Source organism: Pyxicephalus adspersus, chromosome 6, assembly GCF_032062135.1.
Source record: "Pyxicephalus adspersus chromosome 6, UCB_Pads_2.0, whole genome shotgun sequence".
NCBI lineage: Eukaryota > Metazoa > Chordata > Amphibia > Anura > Pyxicephalidae > Pyxicephalus > Pyxicephalus adspersus.
The window spans coordinates 102,866,865-102,889,565 of NC_092863.1; the positions used below are offsets into that span (position 1 = coordinate 102,866,865).

The window sequence follows — 22,701 nt, forward strand, 5'->3', positions numbered from 1 at the left end:
GCTGCCCATGTCCCCACCGGGATTTTATCTCATTGCTGCCCATGTCCCCACCGGGATTTTATCTCATTGCTGCCCATGTCCCCACCAGAATTTTATATAATTGTTGCTCATATCCCCTACAGGATTTTATCCTATTGCAATCCATGTCCCCACCAGGGGCCCCTGTTGAAATGGCTTGGTGTCCCTGTTGACTAAAGAGTTTCCGGGGCCCTCTTTCAGTTGCACACTTTGCATCTCCCTTAGTGCATCGTTAATTAGGTATCCGCCAACTGGAACTGTTGTCCTATAGGGAGGACACAGCGAGGAGTCTTCATGGAACAGAACTAAAACCATTGGTTTTGGTGTCTCTGAAAACAATCTTTCATGATCAAAATCAATTTGCGGTGTGTACCGGCCTTTGAGCCACAGAACACCTTCCCCTACCCCAACTCCATGACATGGGGTTGTTTTATAGCACTCAGACAGAACTACAAACAATGTTCCCAGGAAACATGCCAGATCCCTAAATTTCCAGCCAATATTTTTTCTCACTTTTTGAACATTTTCCAAAAAGGAAACAGATAAGAGAAACTCATTGTCAGAATTCCCTTACACATGAATGGAAACAAAGCCGGTACGACGAATGCGATAGAACGCGCGACTTGGATGTGGAAGGAGCATAAAAGAATCACTAATTGGGTAGATTAGCATGAAAGTTCATTTTAAAGTCGTATCTGGGGGAATTGTTACCTTACTCGTTGTAATCTTCCACTAATACCTTTCGCTCCCACTTGGCCCATTGAAAAGGGGAATTATCAGAGTTTTTTGGCACTTGCAGCTTTCTTGATTTCTGCCAAATGGCTTCTTCTCCAGAGCTTCATCAAAGCCCGGCTCTGCACCCTCGACCATTGAATAATGAAACAATAAAATGTGCAGGAAAACGCAGATAAGCGCAAATTATATGGGCTTTCTATGACGCAATAATTATGGAGAGGGGGGTGGGGAACAATCCAGGTGTGGAGAAAAGGTGCAATCATTGTGCCCATTGCAACCACTTTGGAATGCAGAGCCCTGATTGGCCAATCATGATGAGCAAAAGAATCTGGGAATATGGAATTGGGGCTTTGAATAGGATTTTGTAGGATGACACGTTGGATCATTTTCTGAACTTGCCCTATATCTGGCTGTTTGTGCCTCCTCTGCATGCTGCTTTGTAGTCAGGGACTTGGGAAGCTTTCTGAAATGTTCCAATGGCCGTGATATAATACGCACCAATCAGCACTTGAAGCTGAACTCTAATAGAACCAAATTGTAATCATGAAGTCTTTGTACAGCAGGGCCAGAGTGTGAAAGGAAGCAGCAGCATGAGCAACTAATAATTATGTGCTAAAAACGTAAATGAGTTCTTTGCTGCTTCTCATTTTACTGTTCATTCACTGACTGTGCTCATGCTATGACACCTAGATTTAAACCCAATCACTACAATCTCATATGTGCATTATTATACTCCTTTGAGTTCAATAACTGTGTGCAATCTTTATAAATCTGCTGCACTGAAAGACTAAGCAGTGTTAATAGCTTAGAGTCAGTTCTGGTGGACTACAGAACTCATCACTTTCATTTTCCACATTCCACTGGGTTGCTTGAGATTAATGAGACTCCTCTGATTTCAAATTAGGGCCTTAGACAACACAAAATATAATAAAGTTTGTTTATCACAGTGAGGAACTCGATGACAACCCCGGAACCTGCACTTTGAAAAGCAAGTCAGCAACGCCACTTCTCTTTTTCTCTCTCATTCTTATCTGGACAGATTGCCTAACAGCCGACACCAAACCCATTGACACTTTGTCTCGGCCTCGTTTGTCTGGCCGCCATTGCTTTTGTCCCCCTGGCGGTGACGGAGCCGGACAGGTGAGGCAGCCCAGGCGATCAATCATCCTATTTATTTTTAATTGTATTGTAACAGTCCCCGAGGAGAACGGTTCAAACTAGCTTGACATTATTAAAATTTTAATGCTCAGTTTTCATAGCTGAATGAATATTTAAAGAGTTGGTGCGGCTCTTAACTTATGATGATGAAGGAATTAATGGAATGTCTTGTTTAATGTATCTGTACGTGTTGATGCAGAGGAATGGGGGGTAGGGGGCTGGGGGGGCTTTTGGAGAGGTTTTGGGTGTAATTGGTTTGCAGTTGAACCTGAGCTGACCTGGCCGGCCTCTCGCTCTATCCCTGTCTATAGAACATGGAAAGCAGAGCAGGGATCAATACATGGATGGATGGATTATCGCGTGTCTCCTGTGATCTATGTGGGGTTTAGCAAGCCAGGATGATTTTCCAGGGAAAGCGAGCGGGGTGGGGAGTGATTTGTTTGGGTCAGGAGCTTTGTAATAATTCTCTGAATGCTCAGCACTCACCAGATCCCTTCTTTATAGAGTTATAAGACGCAGAGCCTTGTATGTGAAATGATGTACAGTACCAATGTATACGGCACCATGGTTAATTTAAAGGGTCAGTCCACTAAAGACGGCATTTTCTGTGTTTGGTATATGTTGGAAAGTAAAAGAGATAAAATTCTCTATTTCCCAGGAAGTCTGTTGCAGGTAGTTCCTGGCTCAGTACACCTGCTGTGCCCATTATAAGGGGCTCCCTATATCCCTGGGCTGAGTTACCAGGTCTGTACACCTGTTGTGCCCATTATGGGGACTCCCACCAACCCTGCCCTAAATTCTGCAGCCATTATGAGTGGCTCCCATAATCCTTTGTTTAAGTTACCAGGTCTGTTCACCCGCTGTGCCAATATGAGGGACTCCCATTATCCCTGCACTGCCATGTCTGTACCCTTGCCATGGTGATAGACCCCATTAGGACCCTTTAAAGTGTCCCTAAACCAAAAAACAAAATAAGTATCTTTTTATACCTAAAATATTCCTTGCTTCTGTTATGTGTACAATTTGTCCCCAGAAATCCCTTCTATTCTTTGCATAGAACTTCAAATCTTTAATGCCTGTGGCTACAACTCATGATCCACTTGAAATGTCTTCATTGTAGCTTAAAAATGTGACCACCGATAACCAATATATGATTGTGTTCTTGTTACTCTTTGGAATTTCTTTTGGAATGTGAAGGTTGGGACCTTGGATTTCCTTTAACCAAGAAGGAGTTAGACATGGGAGGTATTGGAAAATATCGTAAATCCCCAGGGAAGGTTTAACAGTCCAACAGACTGCAATGGTGGACAAAGTCACCAAGAGGTCCCTTGTACTAGACCAATTTTTGAGCCCACCATAGACTGCTGGCCAAGCCATTCATTATATGTTAATTAATGACTGGAATTCATTGCACATAAACTACAATCCCAATTTTGACTGATTGATGGTTCCATTGAACATTGGTTACCCATATCAACTAGAAAATGATTGTGCTAAGATGACCATTAAGTCTCAGGAACATTTGGTTCCATCAGGACCAATGGGAAATCCAACTGCATTGGACCAAAATAAATTCAGCTGAGCAGCTGACTTTGTGCAAATAACCTTTCAATATGATTGATCACATGATCAACTACATAACCGCCACTGCTACCCAAGGTATCAATCTGCCTTGCCATGGCCAGTATACGAGCCTCCGGTGTGGCATTTTACTATGAAGTTGAATTTCCATTCCTTGTTGGCTATCCTTTTTTTAATCACTGCAAAGCTTCCTGCAATTCTTCCAGCCAACTGCTATAATTACAATTAATCCAATCTCAGGCAATTAAAGGTCCACTTTCCTCTCCGTCAACGCCCTCCTTCACAAAAGGAGCGCCAAGCGGGGATCCTAATTACTTCCTCTTCCACCATGTAATTAGTGCATTTTTTATCAAGTTGATACTTATTATGGGAACTGGACTCTATCACGAGCCTGGGCGCTTCTGATGCCAAATAATTGATTTTATCTGTGGCACAATCTGGGATCTGGGCCGGCACAGGGGGCAGTAAACCCACTATACAATCTGGGATCTGGGCCGGCACAGGGGGCAGTAAACCCACTATAGGGAGCAGCTACTGGTTCTGTAATGGTCAGGGAATGGCATGGGGAGGGTTGTTTGATTGCAGTGATGGGACTCTGGGTTCAGATTTCCCTGTAACTATCCGTATAGAGCGTGCAGGTGTGAACGATTCCCTTACAAAGGTTAAAAAAATCCATCTGAAATGTGTTGTTGCTTGGCTATTACTCTGAACTTCTGTTTTTTTTTTATTAGTTTCTGAAGAATTACCTTGTCTTGTAATGTAGAGCCAAATATACCAAAACATATATTTAGGGCTACATATACTTGCAATCAATTGGCTTTGGTGCTATATGTAAACCCAATATACATTTTTAGTATGGCATCATGTGGCAGTGGGCCTGATTTATTCAAGCTCTCCAAGACCGGAGAAGATATACAATCATGGGAGAACATGGGTTATTCAAATAACCTAAAAATGAATGTTGTCCGGCATTGAACACATTTGTTAATAGATAGCAAACGATTTTTAAGAAATCCAATTCAGGTTTGCTGGATCACCCAGGTTCTCCGCTGATAGTCTTCTTCAGTCTTGGAGGGCTTTAATAAATCAGACCAATTGTATACAGTTTTCTTCAATGGGGCTGAATCCTATGCACTTCCTGTTACAGGCTAACAATGCTAAAGCATTTCCTCTCATTTAGTAGCAGCGTTGACAAGCTATCATCTTTTAGTTCGCCATTTGGCCTATAAGGTTTATTAAATTGCCAATCCAGTGGCCAACCAATGTATCGCATACATCGGGCTGACGACGACCAGGGCTGTCATTTGCTTAAGGAAACTGTGGAGCGTGAGGCATGACATCAAATATACCAAAGCATAGAATTAGGCTTGTATATATTTGCAATTGGTTGGTTTTGGTGGAGTATGGAGACCACATGGCATTTTAAATGTACCTTGTAGAGTCATAGTTGTAGGAGTAGATCAGTCACAGCAATGCGTTGTCCCCGTATGCAAGCAAGGAACATGCTCCTATAAAGAGATGAGTGACAGTGAGATGATCTCATTAGTCTTCTGCTCCTCCTTTCACTGTCCGTTCACAAGCCAGGACGAGACAAGACCTGTAGGTGTTGCCTAACTGCAGCTGGCAAAAATCCTGTCCCCATCTCTGCCTGGTCAGCATAATCATTTCCTACTCTACATTTTATACTATAAACTAGTATTTCTCAATCTTTTACAATGGGGGAACCCTTGCAATAACTTTCAGGTCTTCAGGAACCCCTCCTAATATTACTATATCCACAGCTCGCAGTATATTAGCATGGTGATCAAAGGAAGGAAGGATTGGAAGGAAGGTCATAAGGGGAGAGAAGGGGGTGACGTAGGTGATAGGAGGGGTGAGAGGTGTGAAAAAGGGGGGGAAGGGGGGGTCATTTTACAGAGGAACGGACAGAGGGCAGTAAGTTTCCCGCCTGCCCTGTTTGGTTGTTGGGGGAGGGGGTTTAGGCAGTGAGGTCCTTGAGGGTGGTGTTTGGCTTTATAGATTCAGTGGGGGTAAGAGGCCCAACTACAGTATGGTAATCTCTGGAGTTGTTGTGGTTTTTGGGAAGGTTCTTTTATTTGGTTGGGTAAGGGCTGCGGGTGCTGATGGTATAATTTCCGAGCTGGTGGTTTACGGCTGGGAGCAAACATATCATGGCGGTGCAGACCCAATAGAATTGGAGAATGTAGTGGGACCAGTAACCTAGGGGTTTACTTATTTAGGTTGGGTTTTGGTTAATTAGGATTATTCATTTGATATGTTATTTGATATGGTAATCATTGTTGGTTATTTATTGTTATTTATGACTATTTATGAATATTTATGGTTACGTAAGTTTGTTTAATAAAAGGGGCCTGTAAGGCCATTTAACCAAGTTAATGTGTGGTGTGCTTTGGGGTACGAGGAGGTTGGCACAGGGGTGGGTACTGAATGTGGGGGCTCTACCATGTCACAGTCATTCCTCTTACATTGCTGGCTGGTGGGAGGAATGAGGTCCAAATTGCTTATTGATCAAGGAACCCCTACCAACATTTGGAGGAACTCTGGTTGAGAAACTCTAATTTAAACTTGTTACAATGTTTCTGACTATTGAGCAATATTCTAATGTGAGTTGATCCTTTCATGGTACTAACCATCCATTCTCTCTTCTCTCTTTACAGATGAACCGGCCAATCCAGGTCAAACCAGCAGACAGCGAAAGTCGAGGAGGTAGTAGTCTACATTGCTCCAAGCATTACCGCTAAGTACCGTGATTGCTGTTAGATTTTGTCATGCTGTGCCGCTGATCAATTAGCAGTGTAATCAGTGGCGGTGACATTCCTTGCATAGGACTCCTTATTATCTAATTCTTTTTTTCTTTTATGTGCCCCTCCCTTTCTCGAAATTCAATTATTCAGTTAATCTGAAAGGTGCCAGGCATTACCTAGGAAACCAATGACTGCCTTGTTAAGACGTATTGTGTTGAAAGATGATTTTCAGAGTTCGGAAAGAATTGTTAACTTCTGCTACTGACTCACAACTACTGACAATGCTGATTTTTGGAAAGCAGAACTATGGACACTATATTAAAAAATATATGGCAGACTTCTGAAAAAGAAAAGGGTATTCAACTTTCCTGGAGATCATTTCTTTGATCTTGGCTTTGTTCCAAATCTATGGCTGCTTGAAGAATTCTTACATTTAACACTTCAGTTGGGTGGGTCACGTACCAGTGTTCCCCGCTGCATGCTAGGGTTTCTCCCATCATCTCATTAATCTCTATAGGACAAAGTAATGACATGGGTGGCTGTGGAGGAAACCACTGCATGTGCTGGGGGTGTGGATATCCAACACTCCCAAAGTTGTTGTATATGAAGCTTTTTTTATTAAGTGGCCATAGCTCAGGAAAATAACCCAGGTCGGAAGTTATAGTACGGAGTATAAATGCTCATTTGCAGACTTTTTAAACATTTTTTAACCCAGTGACATATAACAATATACAATATAAACTGCAACCATTTTTTGTAAAGAGCTGTAATAATGGCTGGAAATGGCTGGTATTGAGATTTAATAGATGACAATGATGCAATGATCCAATAATATTGGTGTGATTAGACAATAAAAGGGGAGTGGTTATAAAGCAGGGGTGGGGCTTTGACACCAGATTCTGTCTTCTAGACAAGCTTGGAAGTGATGTAGATGTCTGACAAACCCTTTGTCTATTGCTATGGCATCTCTATCAAAAAAAAGAGCCATCAATCATTCTTCAGTTGTTGGTGATAATTGACAACTGCAAGGGTCATGGGACTTTCCGCTATTCCAATTGAGTCATCTAAGCAAACCATGATTTGTATGACTTTGTTGAGTGTCCCAGTATGATGGGTTGCTTGCTATTTGTCAGTATGGTTTGAAGGATCATTGAGGCTATCTAGATGGCTGGATTTAGAACAGATTAACCTTGATTTATTGTTGTGCCCATGGCTGTGTTTAGCATTATCTAACTTATGGGTGACGGCCAGCCCCAAGTACAAATGTTGAACTACTTTTATGCTCTTGGGATATATTTGGCTAGATTCAGCGAGAAGCTATAGGACCTAGATTGTGTTAAGGGGTTTACGGTTCTTGAAACATGAATCATGTCCCACTGTCCTTTAGGGTGGCCTGCATCATTCAAAAACAGTGCTGCATAAAAAGCAGACCACAGCACATTTTGCAGTAGTATTTAGTGGAATTGGAACTTGATACAAAGATTAGGGTTTGTACAGAAGGGCACCATTAATCAAGGTTGAATGATCTCCATATACAGACCTGGTGTTGAACCTAACCTAGCAATCCTAGGTTGGAGTCATGTGCTTTTAGAATGGTGCTTTGCAGTTAAACCAGATTCAGTTGTTGGGTCCCTGACAATGTATTAGCTACTGGGCACCATTTGGACGGTAGAACGTTCCATCTGAAGGTCACCGGGCCAGAAAAATGTGATAGTAACATCAAAGTGGACCATTGCACTGATTTTGGTCAAGTCATGAGATTTGGGGTCTCTTCTCAGTGTCTATTGTGACCCATTCACTACACCAAGGCATTCCAATTTCTAGTGGCCTGACTTTAGTGCTTGCAGAAGTCATTTAAGTTGCCATAATTCCATGGGAATTCATTATGTCAACGGTAGTGATGCTAGGAAAAATGTTTTCTGGAAGGAAAAGTAGATGTTTCAGGATGGACTGTGCAAGTTATAGAGCTTTGATTGACCTGACACTCATGAGTGGAAATACTGATATATGCATGGATGGAGTTGCGTTTTGAGCACAGAACACCCTTGCCCAAGTCCCTAGTTAAAGGTTGGTTTTCCTTGGAGTAACCATTTGTAGTGGGGGAAAAAGGGAAATTTGACAACGCATAGGACCTGATTAAACCTCTCCAAGACTGGAGTAAACAGACTATCATGGGAGAACCTGGGTGATCCAGCAAAGCTGAAAGGGATCTGATCCAAGACTGAAAACATATGGCCAACTAATGGCAATTATTTTTAAGAAATCTATTCCAGGTTTTCTGGATCACTTAAGGTTCTTTCATGATAGTCTATCTTCTTCAGTCTTGGAAAGCGTTATTAAATTAGGCTCATAATGTGCACCAATAGTGCCTTAATGTGTGCTTTTAACAATAATATGAATGGACCTCAAAACATTTTGAAAGTATGTATTTTAACAGTGTTTCTGGCATGAGATTGCCTATTTGGCAATTTCTCCTTTAAAAGATTCTTTGCCTGAACTCACATCCATGGATTGGCAAATGCTGGAATTTAGTGCGCCGGCTACATCATAAGATAAAGGAGAGTGAAGCAAAGCTTGAAAGTATGAACTGAGAATGTCGTTAGCATAAAAAAAACCCGGGTGACATAATGTAGGTGCCTCCACGTGCCTCCCCCATTCATCCTCCGAGGACAAAGTTCACGCATCGCATCGCAAGAGGGATGTATATTCAGCGCTATTCAGCTACATCAATTACTCTCATACATCACCCCGCACTGATACTTTGCCCCCAAACTGCATTATTCAGCTATTTTTCCTCTTGTTCTCCCTACTAGGCATGACGAGATATCTTCCCATTAATTGCATATTCAATACTTAAACAGCAAATAGAGTGCTGACTTGCAGTATCACTGTACCATAAAGGAAGAGTCCTCATCTAGGCATTTACATGGGAAATAATGATGTGCAAGGAACATGCCTTGGTCCCAGGAATTGTGGGAATAGTAAATTACACAGAATATTGTGCTAAAGCTAAAGGAACATCACTGAGAAACTTGAAAATGCAATAAATAAATGTAATAGGTACATCACAGGCCTCTTATGCCCTTGTGCTTTAGATATCAACAACGATAATTCATTTTTGGGTTGAAGAGTGGGCAACATTATTAAAGAAGAAACACACAAAGCCATCAACAGAAGCCTGATAGATGGGCTCCTAATCTCCTAGCATGACACTCAACACTATAGGCCCAAACCAAAGTTATCTGGGATTATTAATGCACCAGTTGTCCCTCTTTAGAAAGAGGACATCAAATGACCACCAGTTTCTTACTCCTTGAGGTCATTTAGGGGGGGTGATGATTCCAATTGAAAAACTTGGTAATTGGGAATACCCATCAATCAGAAAATCCATCGGGAAAGGAAGGGGAATTTTATGTTCTGAATTTAGAGTGGGGAAGAACTAAGAAAACCATAGCATTACAAAAAGAGCTGTGACTCTTACCATCTAAGCTCCAAACAATGTAAAAAGTTAGCAGGTGACTCCATCTTTCAAAAAATATGACTTTGATGGTCCCTATGCCACTTCCCATGCAAGTGCCCTGCAAGTAGGTTCTCTACAGCTGAAGTGAGCATGCCATGTTATGTGCCAGTTCTGAGGGTCCAATATAACAATGTAGGGATCCACTCACTCAGGAACATGATGATAGGAAGCCATTGTACTAAATGTCCTAACAAGATGAGGTTTAGTGGTCAGCCTGATCTTTTTTGGTGGCCTCTTTTGAGTATGTGGTAGTCCGTCTAGGAGTACAGAGGAACAGCAACTCCTAGATAGTATTGAAGCAAAAAAAGCCAAGCAAACAGTGTTTTCGGGTCAAAATTGTAACTTCTGTATTTCCCCACCGCTTTTTTTTTTATGTGTCTTCTCTGGCGTTAATAAGGCTGAAAATGTCCCTGCAACCAGTTCCGCTGAGGACCTCTCTGGCCTATTTGTAAAAACAAAAAGGAATGAGATGCTAAAGCACTTCGAGGATGAATAGGCCAATTATAGAATGCATTAAAACAGATTTTAAATATTTAGCACTTTGCTTTTTAAAAGCTTATTTGCAAAATTCCTGTCCTGATACAGGTGGAAGACCACATAAAGAAAAGCAGCTGTAATAAGCCTTAATGAGCCATAGAATAGTTCTGTGCTTCTTCATTTTAAATTTGTAAATGGCCGAGGGCTGCAAACAACTTGTACGTGTGTGATGTGAAGCCAAAAAAATTCTCACTCATTATCTATTTGTTTTACATGTTTGCCAAATGATAGAAGTTTAAACCCTCCTGACAATCTCTTCTATTTCTCAGGGACTCTATTGGTGAGATTTCTGTGTTGAGTTGCCAGGTTTGTAAACCTGCTGTGCCCATTATGAGGTATTCCCATCTGTGTGCTGACTTTACAAGTCTGTACACCTGCTGAGCCCATTATGAATGGCCATCACTACCTCTACAGAGAATTCCCAAGTATTTAATCCTACTGTGCCCAAAATGATGGGCCCCAATATAATAGGTACCCACAATCTCTTCTTTGGTTTGAGATCCCAACTCTGCACATCTTCCGTGTCCATTATGAGGGCTTTCCACTAATTCTGCAAAGTTCCAGGGTGTGTACACTAGTTTTGACCATTATGAGAGATTTCCCCCCATCTCTTCTTTGAGATTCCAGCACTGTATACCTGGCTATGTCCATTATGATAGGTACCCACCATCTCTTTGTTAAGCTCCTAGGTCTGTACAATTGGAGCGTCCATTAGTGGTTCCTAACAAGTAAGTTCCTGAGTCCGTATACCTGCTGTGCACATTATGAAGGGTTCCCAGTACCCCTACCATGAATTCCTAGGTATGTAAACATACTGTGTCCACAATGATAGGTTCCCAAAATCTCTTCTCTGATATCTCAGTTCTGCACAACTTCCATGTCCACTTTTTTAAAGTTCCAGAATGTTTACATTAGTTGTGCCCATTATGAGAGGTTTCCTCCATCCCTACTCTAAGATCCCAGCACTGTGTACTTGGCTATGGTCAATATGTCAATATTTACACCTGCTGTGCTCATGTATGAGTCATTCCTACCATCTCTGTTCCTGGATCTGCACACCTACTGTGCCCATTATGATGATGTCCCATCATTCATGCAGTCATTGCCTAGGTTTGTCCACCTGCTGTCGCCATGTATGAGTGGTTCCTACAATGTTTTCCTGGGTCTGTATAGCTGCTATGTCCATTATGAATGGCTTACCCCATCCCTGCACTCAATCCCTGGGTCTGTACATGTGATGTTCCCATTAGGAGTGGTTCCTACCATCTGCATACTGAGTTCCTGGGTCTGCACACCCACTGTGCCCCTTATGATGATGTCCTACCATCCTATTAGATGCAGTAATTTCCCCCCCTGCTGTACCCATGATAATGGGTTCCCATTTGCGTTCCAAGTCTGGGAATGAGTTCCCAGTCGTACACCTTCTGTGCCCAATAGGAGGCTCTCCACTATCCCTACACTGAGTTACTGGGTCTGTACACCTGTGCCCATTATAAATTCAAAAGAATTTTAAAAACCTGCTAAAGATGGCACTGGGTAATAAAAGCTGTTCCACTCCATACCTGGACATACCCTTGTAGGTGCAGGAACTTTGTTGTTTCCTGACCTATACAGTTCAACCTCCAATGTTGGATCAGGCATTTGTTAAGTGAATGTCATGTTTCCTCTATAAATGCCAAGGAATGTTCATGGCACCTATATGAACTTTGAGAGCCACTCAGATGCTATATAAATGCCTTCTACATTACAGAGCAAGCCCAGTTGAATGTGACTAACTACTTCCAGCTAAATCTCAGAATGTTTCAGCCATTAATCCAGCCCTAACAATCTGCCAACAGAAGGAACCCAGAAGATTTATAAGCTACACCTGCCCAGGAATCTTCAGTATTTGGGGACTATTACCTCTATATAATATATACTCCTGGGTCTATTGGATGTATGTATCCTCCCTACATGCTGTGGCTCCACTCACTGCCCAATATTGGAACATACCTCAGGACACTACCTGAGGACACTATATACCTACAGGGACTCAGTAGTTACTGAGGGGCTATGGCGAATGAATCCTCAGTGCTTATGGTGGGCCATAGACATCTGATACAACCAGAAGTGTGGGATGATAGAGCTTCTTCTGCTGATGTAGGTCAAGAAGGGTGAGGATCACTTTCCACTGGACATTTAGCATCTCTTCTTTAACAGGCTGGCTGGATCTATATTTTTTTATTATAGCAATAAAGTTATTTTCAAAGTTCAAGGGCTGCCATCTTCATCCTTGCATCAACAGCTTGAGAGACACATGGCATGAGACACCATTATCAGCCATAGTGGTTTCTCCAAAAGGTTCTTTAGAAGTGTGGCAGATAAAAGTGAGAGACCCGACAAGGGATTTGAATCTCTTCTCCAGACATTGTTTACCAAGTTTGCTTGATAAAACCCCCTCCTGTCGTAAGAATATTCCTCAGTTTTGATCATGAGTTGGGCTTCTCCTTATCTTGTGGACCACCAAGGTCTTTGAGGAACCATTTGTAGTCTAAATATCAAGAGAGCTTTCTGGTGGGTCTTGAACCCTCTATGATGCGTCAGTTGTAGCCCCTGTCTGGGGTCCCTTTTTTGAAACAGTGCAGTGCAAAAGCTTATTTTGACCCAGTAATATCTATTCCTTGTAAATGCCACTGATGCTTGTAGACTACATGGACCATTGATGTGGGGCCTACACATGTACCTTCAAATGGTGCAGATGTAGAGGTGCCAAATAATTTAACTGTGTAGTGGAGCAGGCTTTGTCAATGACTAGTAATTGATAATTACCGTAATTCTCTCCAGGTAGATCTAGAGTTTAGAACATTCACTGAAGAAGTGAAAACTTCTAATAGGATTGTGAATCCTTATTATGGAGGTCATGGTTGATGATGACATCTTCATGCTTCTTTTTTTCATTATTAGCCAGAAAAAATAGCCAATTAACTAAGAAATCTGCTGATTTAAAAACTGACAATTTTTACTCATTTTGCAACTTAAATATGCCCCTAAGTCTGAGATCTGTCCCATAAGTTAATTTCTCATTTACCACACAAGGCGGTCTAATAATAAACCTCTCCAGGCTTCTAAGAATAGCCCATGTCTCTTTCATTATTCTTCCTTCATCTGTCTGACGACTCGATTGCCACAGAGCATCATGGTCATGTGCGCAGTCCATGAACAAGTCAAGCTGGCCAGTAATTAATCGTATGAATCTTCACTTTATCCATCTGTGATTCAGCCAAGAATGGACACGTCCATTGATTAGATACCACAAACACTGACGCTTCCAAGTAGCCATTCAATTAAGCTAAAATTATGCTGTCACTAGCGGAGATGCATTGAATCAGCAAGCGACCTTCTCGGATCAGGAGACAGAAAACACTGAGCTGGGTTTTTTTATGGTGTGCACCATTTTAAAGGGCCAGGATGCAGAAAGAGAAAATAAGTATCCCAGTTAAAAAAAAAAAAATCAGTTCTTTCTAAACCTTAAAAGGACCATTTCCAGCCCAAAACTAAAAAAGAAATCTTAATGTATGTATATAGGAAAGTTTACTTGCGTCATTCTTCGGTCAGAAGATTATGGTGTATAGGAGAACCACGTATTGCTTGCATGTCCAGTCTTCCTTTTGTATCCATGTTCTTCACACCTCATTCTATGCTGCCATCTTTATAATCCTTTATAATATTGCCATGTGGCTACTTGATGATAACACCCTTGATATGCCCCACAACCTGTAGACAAGCACCCCAAAATCATTGATTTCAGATGTTTTCAGTTAAAGATTCATTTTTTAATAATAATTGGGTTCCTCCAACAACAACTTTCAGCTAAAATTGTGGTAAAAACTGCAAATAAATACCAAAAGTTTAAAAAAAATATGGTGCCCCTTAAATAATAAATTCAAAAGCTGCTGTCTTTAACCTAGAAGAAACATGTAAATGATGGCTTATGATTTTTTGTGGACCTTTTATTTTGTTCAGTGATGTTGAATCTGGACAGCATAGTCAGGTAGCTACTATTTGCAACAGAAGGTCAACAATCTCAGACCCGCATTTTTACAGATTTTCTTTAAACAATGGATATATTGACTTTTTGTATGTGAGGTCAATAAAATATAATGTAATGTAACCCTTTTGATCAATTTCGATAATTTCCTACACAACAGATCTATGGTGCACCAAAGTCAGTTCACTTTGGGGCTCTTGATAAGTTAAGCGTATGAACGCAGTTTCGGTTGCCTAAAATTTAGAGCAGTCTATTAAGCCATGAAAAGCACTCGGAGAAGGGTCTAAGAGACATCACATTATGAGCTGCAGCCATACCTCTAAGCGTCAATTAATTGCTTTGTTCTCCGATAAACCATTTAGCTTTTCTCTTTCAATATCATAAGTCAAGCTGCCAATACTCCCTCCATAGGGGTTATGGCCTACAATATACCTGCTCCTGCTAAAGAGATGTCTTCGGCGAGGAATAAATTTACTACATAATCCTAAAATGGATTTGATGTCCGTGGCACAACCTCTCCCATTTTATTATTTATTTTTTTATTTTTTAGGGACAATAAATTACTTAGTTCTTTATAAAAGACATTGAACAATTCAGACCTTGCCTCCTAGCTTAAAGTCAAATACTATCAATGAAAATGAAAAGCCCCATTGACATTAGTTTGGAAAAGCAGCATGGCCGAAACCAGGTGGACCATTTACAAATGGAGTATGAGACAGCTAAAATGAACAGAGAGAGACCTAGAGAGGGGTAAAAGAATAAAATATGTGGGTGAGTAGGGGATTTGATTCATGAAGGTGGTCGAGGGGTGGGTGGAACACAGAAGACTCTTGGTGATTTGCTTCCTATGGTCAGTTTGTAGGATGCAGATACAAAGGGGGCCATATAGCAAACTGCCCTTGAGGACAGGAAGAGTGATGGGGCATTATATTGACATGGGAATTTATGTTAGGTTTGTTTTCTGGGTTTAAACAAATTGTGGGGAAAATTCCTATTTTTGAGCGTCTAGGCTTGATCTTCCATGGACATCAACGATGATGTGAGCTATTATAAGGCTCTTGGCTTGGGTGGTCTATAAATGTCAGTGCCCCTATGACCCATCATGGAGGAATTTACAAATAGCAGACCAAATTGTTGGGTTTTGTAGGGTATTTACATACAGTGTATGGCAAGGAACCTGAGGTGGGTGGGTATGTAGCCCATGGTAGCCTTTCGTAACCTTTTAATTATGGTGAAACCCTTAAAACTACTTTCAGATCTCAGGGAACCCCTTCTACAATTAATATATCCACAGATCACAGTACATTAGTGTGGTGGTCAGTGGTAAGAATGCTTTTTACATTGCTGGCTACTGGGAAAAATATCATCCTTAATGTCATTGGTGTCAGTACCCTAAGAAGTCCAAATTACTCATGGCTCATGGAACCCCTAACAACCTCTGGAGGAACCCTAGTTGAGAAACACTGCTCTATAAACCTAATAATGGCTTCACCATTGCTTTGCATCATCCACATTCAATGCCAATCCCCCTCCTCCCAACACACGCACATTTTTTTGTGGATTGAATATTATCAGCCATCTTGGATGCTTTTAGCAACTGCAACCCTCCTATTCTTTTAATCTCAACAATATAGACCAGTGTTTCCCAACCAGCATTCCATGGAGTCCTAGGGCTTCTCCAGGGGTTACTAGGGGTTCCGTGAACAATGAGCATTTTGTGCCTCTCAGGGTAGTTTTAATGATGCCAATGATCTTTTTGGCTAAATGTAAGGGTAACATTCTTCCCAATGGCCAGCAGTGGAAGAGGATTTCTTCCCATTAGCCACCACACTAATGTACCGTGAGCTGCTGATATAGTTATATATAGGGGTTCCCTAATACCTGAAAGTTTTTTCAAGGATTCCTCCATGTTAAAAAGGTAAAGAAACACTGGTATAGACGATAAAAGTTACAAACAGTCCTAGGGGGACACCTAGGAGGTCCAAGGACACAGGACAGGTATATTAAGGTATGTCATTTTTTTTGCACTTTCTAAAGATGTAAACCATACACTTCCAATAATATATTTAACAAATTAGAAAGGAACAAATAGGATACACAAATTGTTATGGTGTACAAGGAGTTAAGGGTGAGAAGTAGTATACTGCAAAACTAAACTAGGCAGAATTGATTATGATTACAAGATCTTTAGTTCCAATTCCATCTCCACTCTGTTAAAAAGGAGTTTTAATTTGTCTGGGTTGACAACCCTGATACCTTTGGTCATGCAGCCTAAATTTTACCTTGACAAATTTTATTTTGCCTGTATAATCATTTTGAGAACAAGCGTCACAAAGTTTTGCAATTACCTAGGTTGCCATCACTTCGCTATGCCTATTCCTCTCTCCCACCATCGGAGCTTCCTTCTCCTCCAGCTTTTAAGCACATATTTAATTTCAGAACTGCTTACCAACCACATCGGCATAATAAATTGCTTTCCAGTAATTTCACCATCCTCGGAGTTGTTTCCCCCTTTTTATTTATTTCTTTTTTTTTTTCTAAAGGCGTTTCATATTTCTCCCAAAGAAAAACAGTTTGTACAAGAAGCTGATTAACATTATTAAAATTGAATTAAAATTCTTAATATTTATATTGCATTAATATGATGAACATTCCTATTTAGAGACGTGTAAGTTGCCTGAGTGGATTATACGAAAGAGTCCAATTATTGTGCTCACAAGTCGGTGATTAATTTGTGGCTTTTTTTTTTTTTTTAAGAAACTATTAGCAGAGTAATATTGAGATAAAATAGTTTGTTCCAACAGAAATAGAAAATAAAAGATGCACTGGGGTGCAAATGAATTATTAATTAAAGGCCAGGTTTGCATTTCAGTTAGGGGCCCATGATGGACTAAATGATCATTGCTATGCATAGCTTTATCATGACAATAAATTAAAATAAATATATACTATATGGCAAAGGGTTTGTAGAAACTTGACCATGACATCTATATTAGCTTGTATAACATTGCATTTCAATATATTCTGCCATATATCAATTGCCAGAAAAATGGTTGAAATGCAGGTGGACCACTGTTCCATCAACATGGACTGAGGGGTCTTATACATTAATTACCCATGTAAATCCAACCTGAGAATCATGGTTCATTGAAGTGTTGCATTGAGAAGAATATATTTTGTAGACCATATGGCTAAATGTTTTGGACACCTGAAAATCAAACACATGATGTTGCACATTCTACACCACAATTTTGACCACAAGTTGGCTTTCTTGTTGTGGTTTTACCACTCTTTATTCTCCTAGGAAGGCTTTATGTAGGATTTTAGATAAGCAACATTTAAATTTGTGCTCATTTAACCAAAAGAGCATGTGCAAGGTCAGATATTAATTATGGATTGGAACTTTTTCGTTGTAATCTTCATTCCCATTCGTCCAAAAGGTATTCAGTAGGGTTAATGTCAGGGTTCTGTCCTGGACACTCGAGGTCCACAACACCAAACTCATCCAACTTTGTCCTTATAGAGATGGATTTGTACACCAGAGCACAGTCATGCTGGAACAGAAAAGGGTTTTCACCAAACTGTAACAACGAGCAATTGTTTAAAATGTCTTTGAATTCTGTAACCTTAACAATACCCTTCATTGGAGACATCTAAACTAAATAATTGACTTGTATACCATATGTGTTATTTTAATGCAATGATCACACCTCAAAAATTAGACAAATGGCCTGAATGTGTTCATTCATTTTTTGACAAATTGGGGAAGAATTAGACTTTTAATCTGATTTTATAGATATTTGTGACCCCAATTGGAAGATCTCCTGTTTGGTAGCTGTACAGGGGATGGGTTGAAGTTCTCCATCAACATCAAATGCAATGCAATCCAAATATCAGAGAGGCAATTGGAAGAACGATAATCGGTAATACAATATTTCACACAACTGATCCAATTTGTAGGGCTCAATGGCCTTGGTGATGCCCCTCTTACTAAACAAGCGGCTTCTAAATAGAGAACCCGCATAGTATAACACGGAAAATATTTCATAAATCGCTCTAGACCAAATGGGAGCATAACCTAATTTTTATCATTCATCTGATTTTAAAGGTCCAAAGAACCACAATTGTCATAGCCCAGATGTAGTGTTACACCTAAAGAGATTCTAGATAGCAAACCAATGGATAGAATTAATATAAAATGTATATGATTAGCAAAAGTGAAGAAAATAATACCTAGTAGAGGTTCCAAGCCTTCACCACTCTACTTATCAAATGTGCTTTATAGTCTAAGATGTTATTGAAGAATGTGATGGATCCATGATTAGAGATATATTCTTGGTTTGGATGAGCAATGGGAGTCTGTAGACTAAAAGCTGAAGCCATGTGGGTCAAATGAGGCCCATCAAATACTCAAAGAACCAAATATATTACTTAGTTAATGAAATAATACATAGATAAAAAAATTTCACAGGCCATTGATATGCAACAGAAGATAACCAAAAACTATGGGCATGCTAAGGGTGGAGTTGAAGACTGGAGACACTCCAAATGGCGTTCATAATGGAAGACACGTTACATAAAAATGCTGTTTACAAATCAATGCTTCACATTTGTGATCCCTACCGGCCCCTTAAAAATGCCACATTTAAAAATACTCAGATCAAGATCCATTATAAAAGATTGGGGGTGGGGGGATCAAAAAAGAGAAAAGGGATGGACAGCACTGGAAGAGTAAGATGTATGTAAGAAAAAGTAAGAAAGATAAAACTATTTACCATGGACCAAAAAATATTTTTTGGATACAAGAAACTGGTGATCCAAAAGCTGCACAGTAAATGCTAAAGACCACATGTGGCCCCCAGGCTGTAGTTTAGGCATCAGAGCTGGACAGTTGACAAATGCTTGGCACAGAGGCCAGTAATGTTCTCCATGCACACATTCAATGATTTTGTTTCTTTAACTGAGAATTGTTTTTTTCCAAGAGGGAAAGAAAAAGTAAAATAGATTCACATGTCTCCCTTGTGTATGTCTGGCCTAACCCTCTAACATGGAGGTGCATTAGTGTTTTGGTGTTGTATTGGATTAGCTCTATAGGTTTCATAAGCCAATGGAGAGTCATCCTTAAGTACTGTACTTTAATGTACACCTTATTAAAGATGGCTATTCAATAAGTCATTGATCTGTCTCCTCCGGCATGGGGAGGCTTTGTAAAGCTTCTAAGCTTAGCACGTGGACTGCCTCTGTTTTTCCTTATTTATTTGTTTTATTTGATTTGTGTCTCTTTTCATCTGAACAATTCACACAGGGCTTCATAGAAAACCGCGGTGTGTTTTGAATCATGTATACATTTTCAAGTTAAAATGTTTCCTGAAATTAATTTTTCGAACTTATTTCATATTTTCAAACAATTCCATAGGACATTTGCAGATTTCCCTTCTAGTGGTCATCTGGTTGTTAGAAAGAGGTGTCCTTGCTCCTTGTCTGCAGTGGCAAAACTAACTAGGTTAAAGCCATCTACAGAAGGGAAAACCCTTAAAATAACTTTCAGGTTTTGGGGAACTCCTTCAATAGTTACTATATCCACAGCTCCCAGTATATTAGTGTGGTGAATGCTTCTGAGGATGCTGGATGTTGGAAAGAATGTCACCTCACAGATACCCAAAAGACCACTGGTGTCAGCTAACCTGACCTTGGGAGGCACAAATTGGTCATTGCTCGAGGAACCCCTCCCTAGCAACCTCTGAAGGAACCCTAGGGTTTTATGGGACCCTGGTTGAGAAACACTGATATATATATAATAGACACACACATATCCTTATGTATTCTATTCTAGTAGCTGCATCACTTTGTTTCATTGACCACAAAAGTTCTCACAAACTGCCCCATTACAGAACAAATGGGATTTTGGCACAGATGGTAGGGGGCCAACTCCAATAACACATTCTATTGATTCCAAAAAAAACAATTTACAAATAAAAGCAGAAAAAAAAACAACAAACCAAAAAGAGCAAACTACACTTTTATTTTTTCCACTTACAAAAACGACTTTTCATTTCTGAAACCATCAAACATTTGGAAAATAAATTTATTGTTTTTTACATTGTCACCCTATGTTTAAAAGTTCAATGTATATTTATATCAAAAATGATATTGTTTCTTTGGTTTACACCCAACCTTTACTCATCCTGTTGATCCATTTGTTGGGAAAATAATTGTTATTTAATCCAAGCAATTTCAGTCGCCTGGGGGCAGAGATAGAAAGGATTTAAATAAGTGCACCCAGGAGTGCAATCTGTTTAGTGTCAATGGAGTCATCAATATTGGGTTGGATCATCAGGCATATTTGTGCCACAGTTATGCCTAGTTATGTTTCGGGGATGAAGGAACTTGACACTTGGTAGATACGTAGGATTCATTTTTGATTATATGTGTGAATTAAAGAGCAAATGTATATGATAAAATATTTACAATATAATTGCCTCAGTCTATAAGGATGGTCAAGTGCTGCTTGGGAAATTTCCCATTATTTCCTGACCCAATGTGAGAGATCATCAGAATTGAAATTCACAACCAGAAGACAGAAGCAGGGAACTGTAACATTTTGTTGTGTTCCATTTTGCGAATTGTATTCTCTCCTCCTTTTTTCTGGGGGTTTTAGTCTTGGGCAACTACCCCCAAATACAAAACCTTCTACCTGACTGCTATTGTTTTAATTAGGACCCCGGAGAAGGTGGAGACCTTGAGCAATTGCTCAGTTTTCCCCACTCTAAAATGGTCACCATGATAAGAAGTGAACAATTATTGCCCCAAGATACACACAGCAATAGGAGTAGGTTACACACTTTAAAGATGGCTGAAGATCCCAAGCTTAGAAGAACCCATCTAGAAGATGTTGGCAACATTGAGGGATGGTTCTCATGGATGTCAAATCACTGTAGAGGAGGTAATTATATTTCAGCTTTGGGTATGTTGGTGTACTCAACAGTTTCTTCTCCCCCAACCTGAGCATTATCATTGGACCTGAGAATGGGACATTGCCCCTGAGATATGGGCATGTCCTATTCAAGTCTATAGATGTTAGTGTCTAGAAGACAACTGAAAACCCCTATCATTGAATTAGGTATACATAGAACAGAAGAAGAACAGAAAAAAACAATTCCAAAAAGATCTAAATCACAGAATGGCACAGAAGGGTTTTTCGTGGATTATAAATATTGTTGCATTTGCTTTCAGGCCGCACTTTTATTATCAAGCATTAAAATTGAGCACAGATTCACTTAAAAGGTCCAAAACTCTATCGGTAGCTGACATATCCAGTTTTTGGGAACTGATCCTTTAAATGTAAATTGAGGACAAAGGGGTTTTTTTTGGCATTGACTTTTCCAATGATTGACACTCTTGGTTGCCCATAGTAGTTTTTTAATTCTTGCAATGCAAATACTGACACCACCCCTTCCCCCTATTTCCTCTTCCTCTACAGAATTTACACAGCTCATTAACTCTACACTCTCTCATTTTATTTCTCTCATTTTTTTTTTTTACCCGAAAACTCTGGATGAAACATCTTTCTGACATAAACTCAATGATTTTACTTATAATTCCTGTAAAGCCATTGCCCTCCTCAGGTCTATAATTGCCCCCAGGCTTTCAGGATTCTCTGCAAAGGATCTGCATGTCTCGCGGCTCGAAAGGCCTTATTATCCGCTATAGAAGCTGTTTGTCACTGTTTTCCATCTAATGCCTCTTTCTCCTGCGCTCACCCCGCGGGCGAAGGATTGGTGGATAAAATCGACTTGCTAGTGAGCGCGTAAAGAGGATTTAACTCCCCATGGGGGCAAAAAAAAGAGAAAAAGCGTAAAGAAGAAGGGGAAAGAAAAGCCTTGACGGAGACGTACGCGAGATGACCCCGGAGGGGATGCTGGGCGTAGATACCGCGCGTCTATCTCGCTTCCTGTTGTTGCTTTATTTCATGAAGTGAATATAAAACATACAGAGCCTGGCTGACTTTCAGCGAGAACTCAACTGCTTGAAGCTGCCCGCTCTCTGTCGCCTTTTATTTTTCAGTCTTTCCTTGGCTACGGCCATTGAGAAATAAAAGCGGGATGGTTTATATATTACTTTTGTATCACATACAGCCATATTTAATTATGCAGGTTGTGTCTTGACAGGTGCTGTTGTAAGAACAGCTCGTTTACCTACCCAATTATTAAGAACTTTTCTTGCTGTTTAACAGCAGGCACATCAGTTGCAAGTATGAGCGCGTTGAGTGGTTGGGTTTTTGGGGCGGGTATTTATTTTTCTGGGTTGCAAATTCACTGCACCAAATGATCACCTCTAAAGCTAATGTCAACAAAAGTTAA

The 22,701-nt window shown here is 40.3% G+C and overlaps 1 protein-coding gene across 1 annotated transcript in view; it reads left to right on the forward strand.

Annotated features, from left to right (window-relative positions):
• Positions 1-22,701, forward strand: part of CELF4 (CUGBP Elav-like family member 4) — a 700,213-nt gene that overhangs the window by 450,021 nt on the left and 227,491 nt on the right. The window contains 1 exon segment of the mRNA XM_072413517.1: positions 6,171-6,219. Coding sequence (XP_072269618.1) covers positions 6,171-6,219 — 49 coding nt within the window.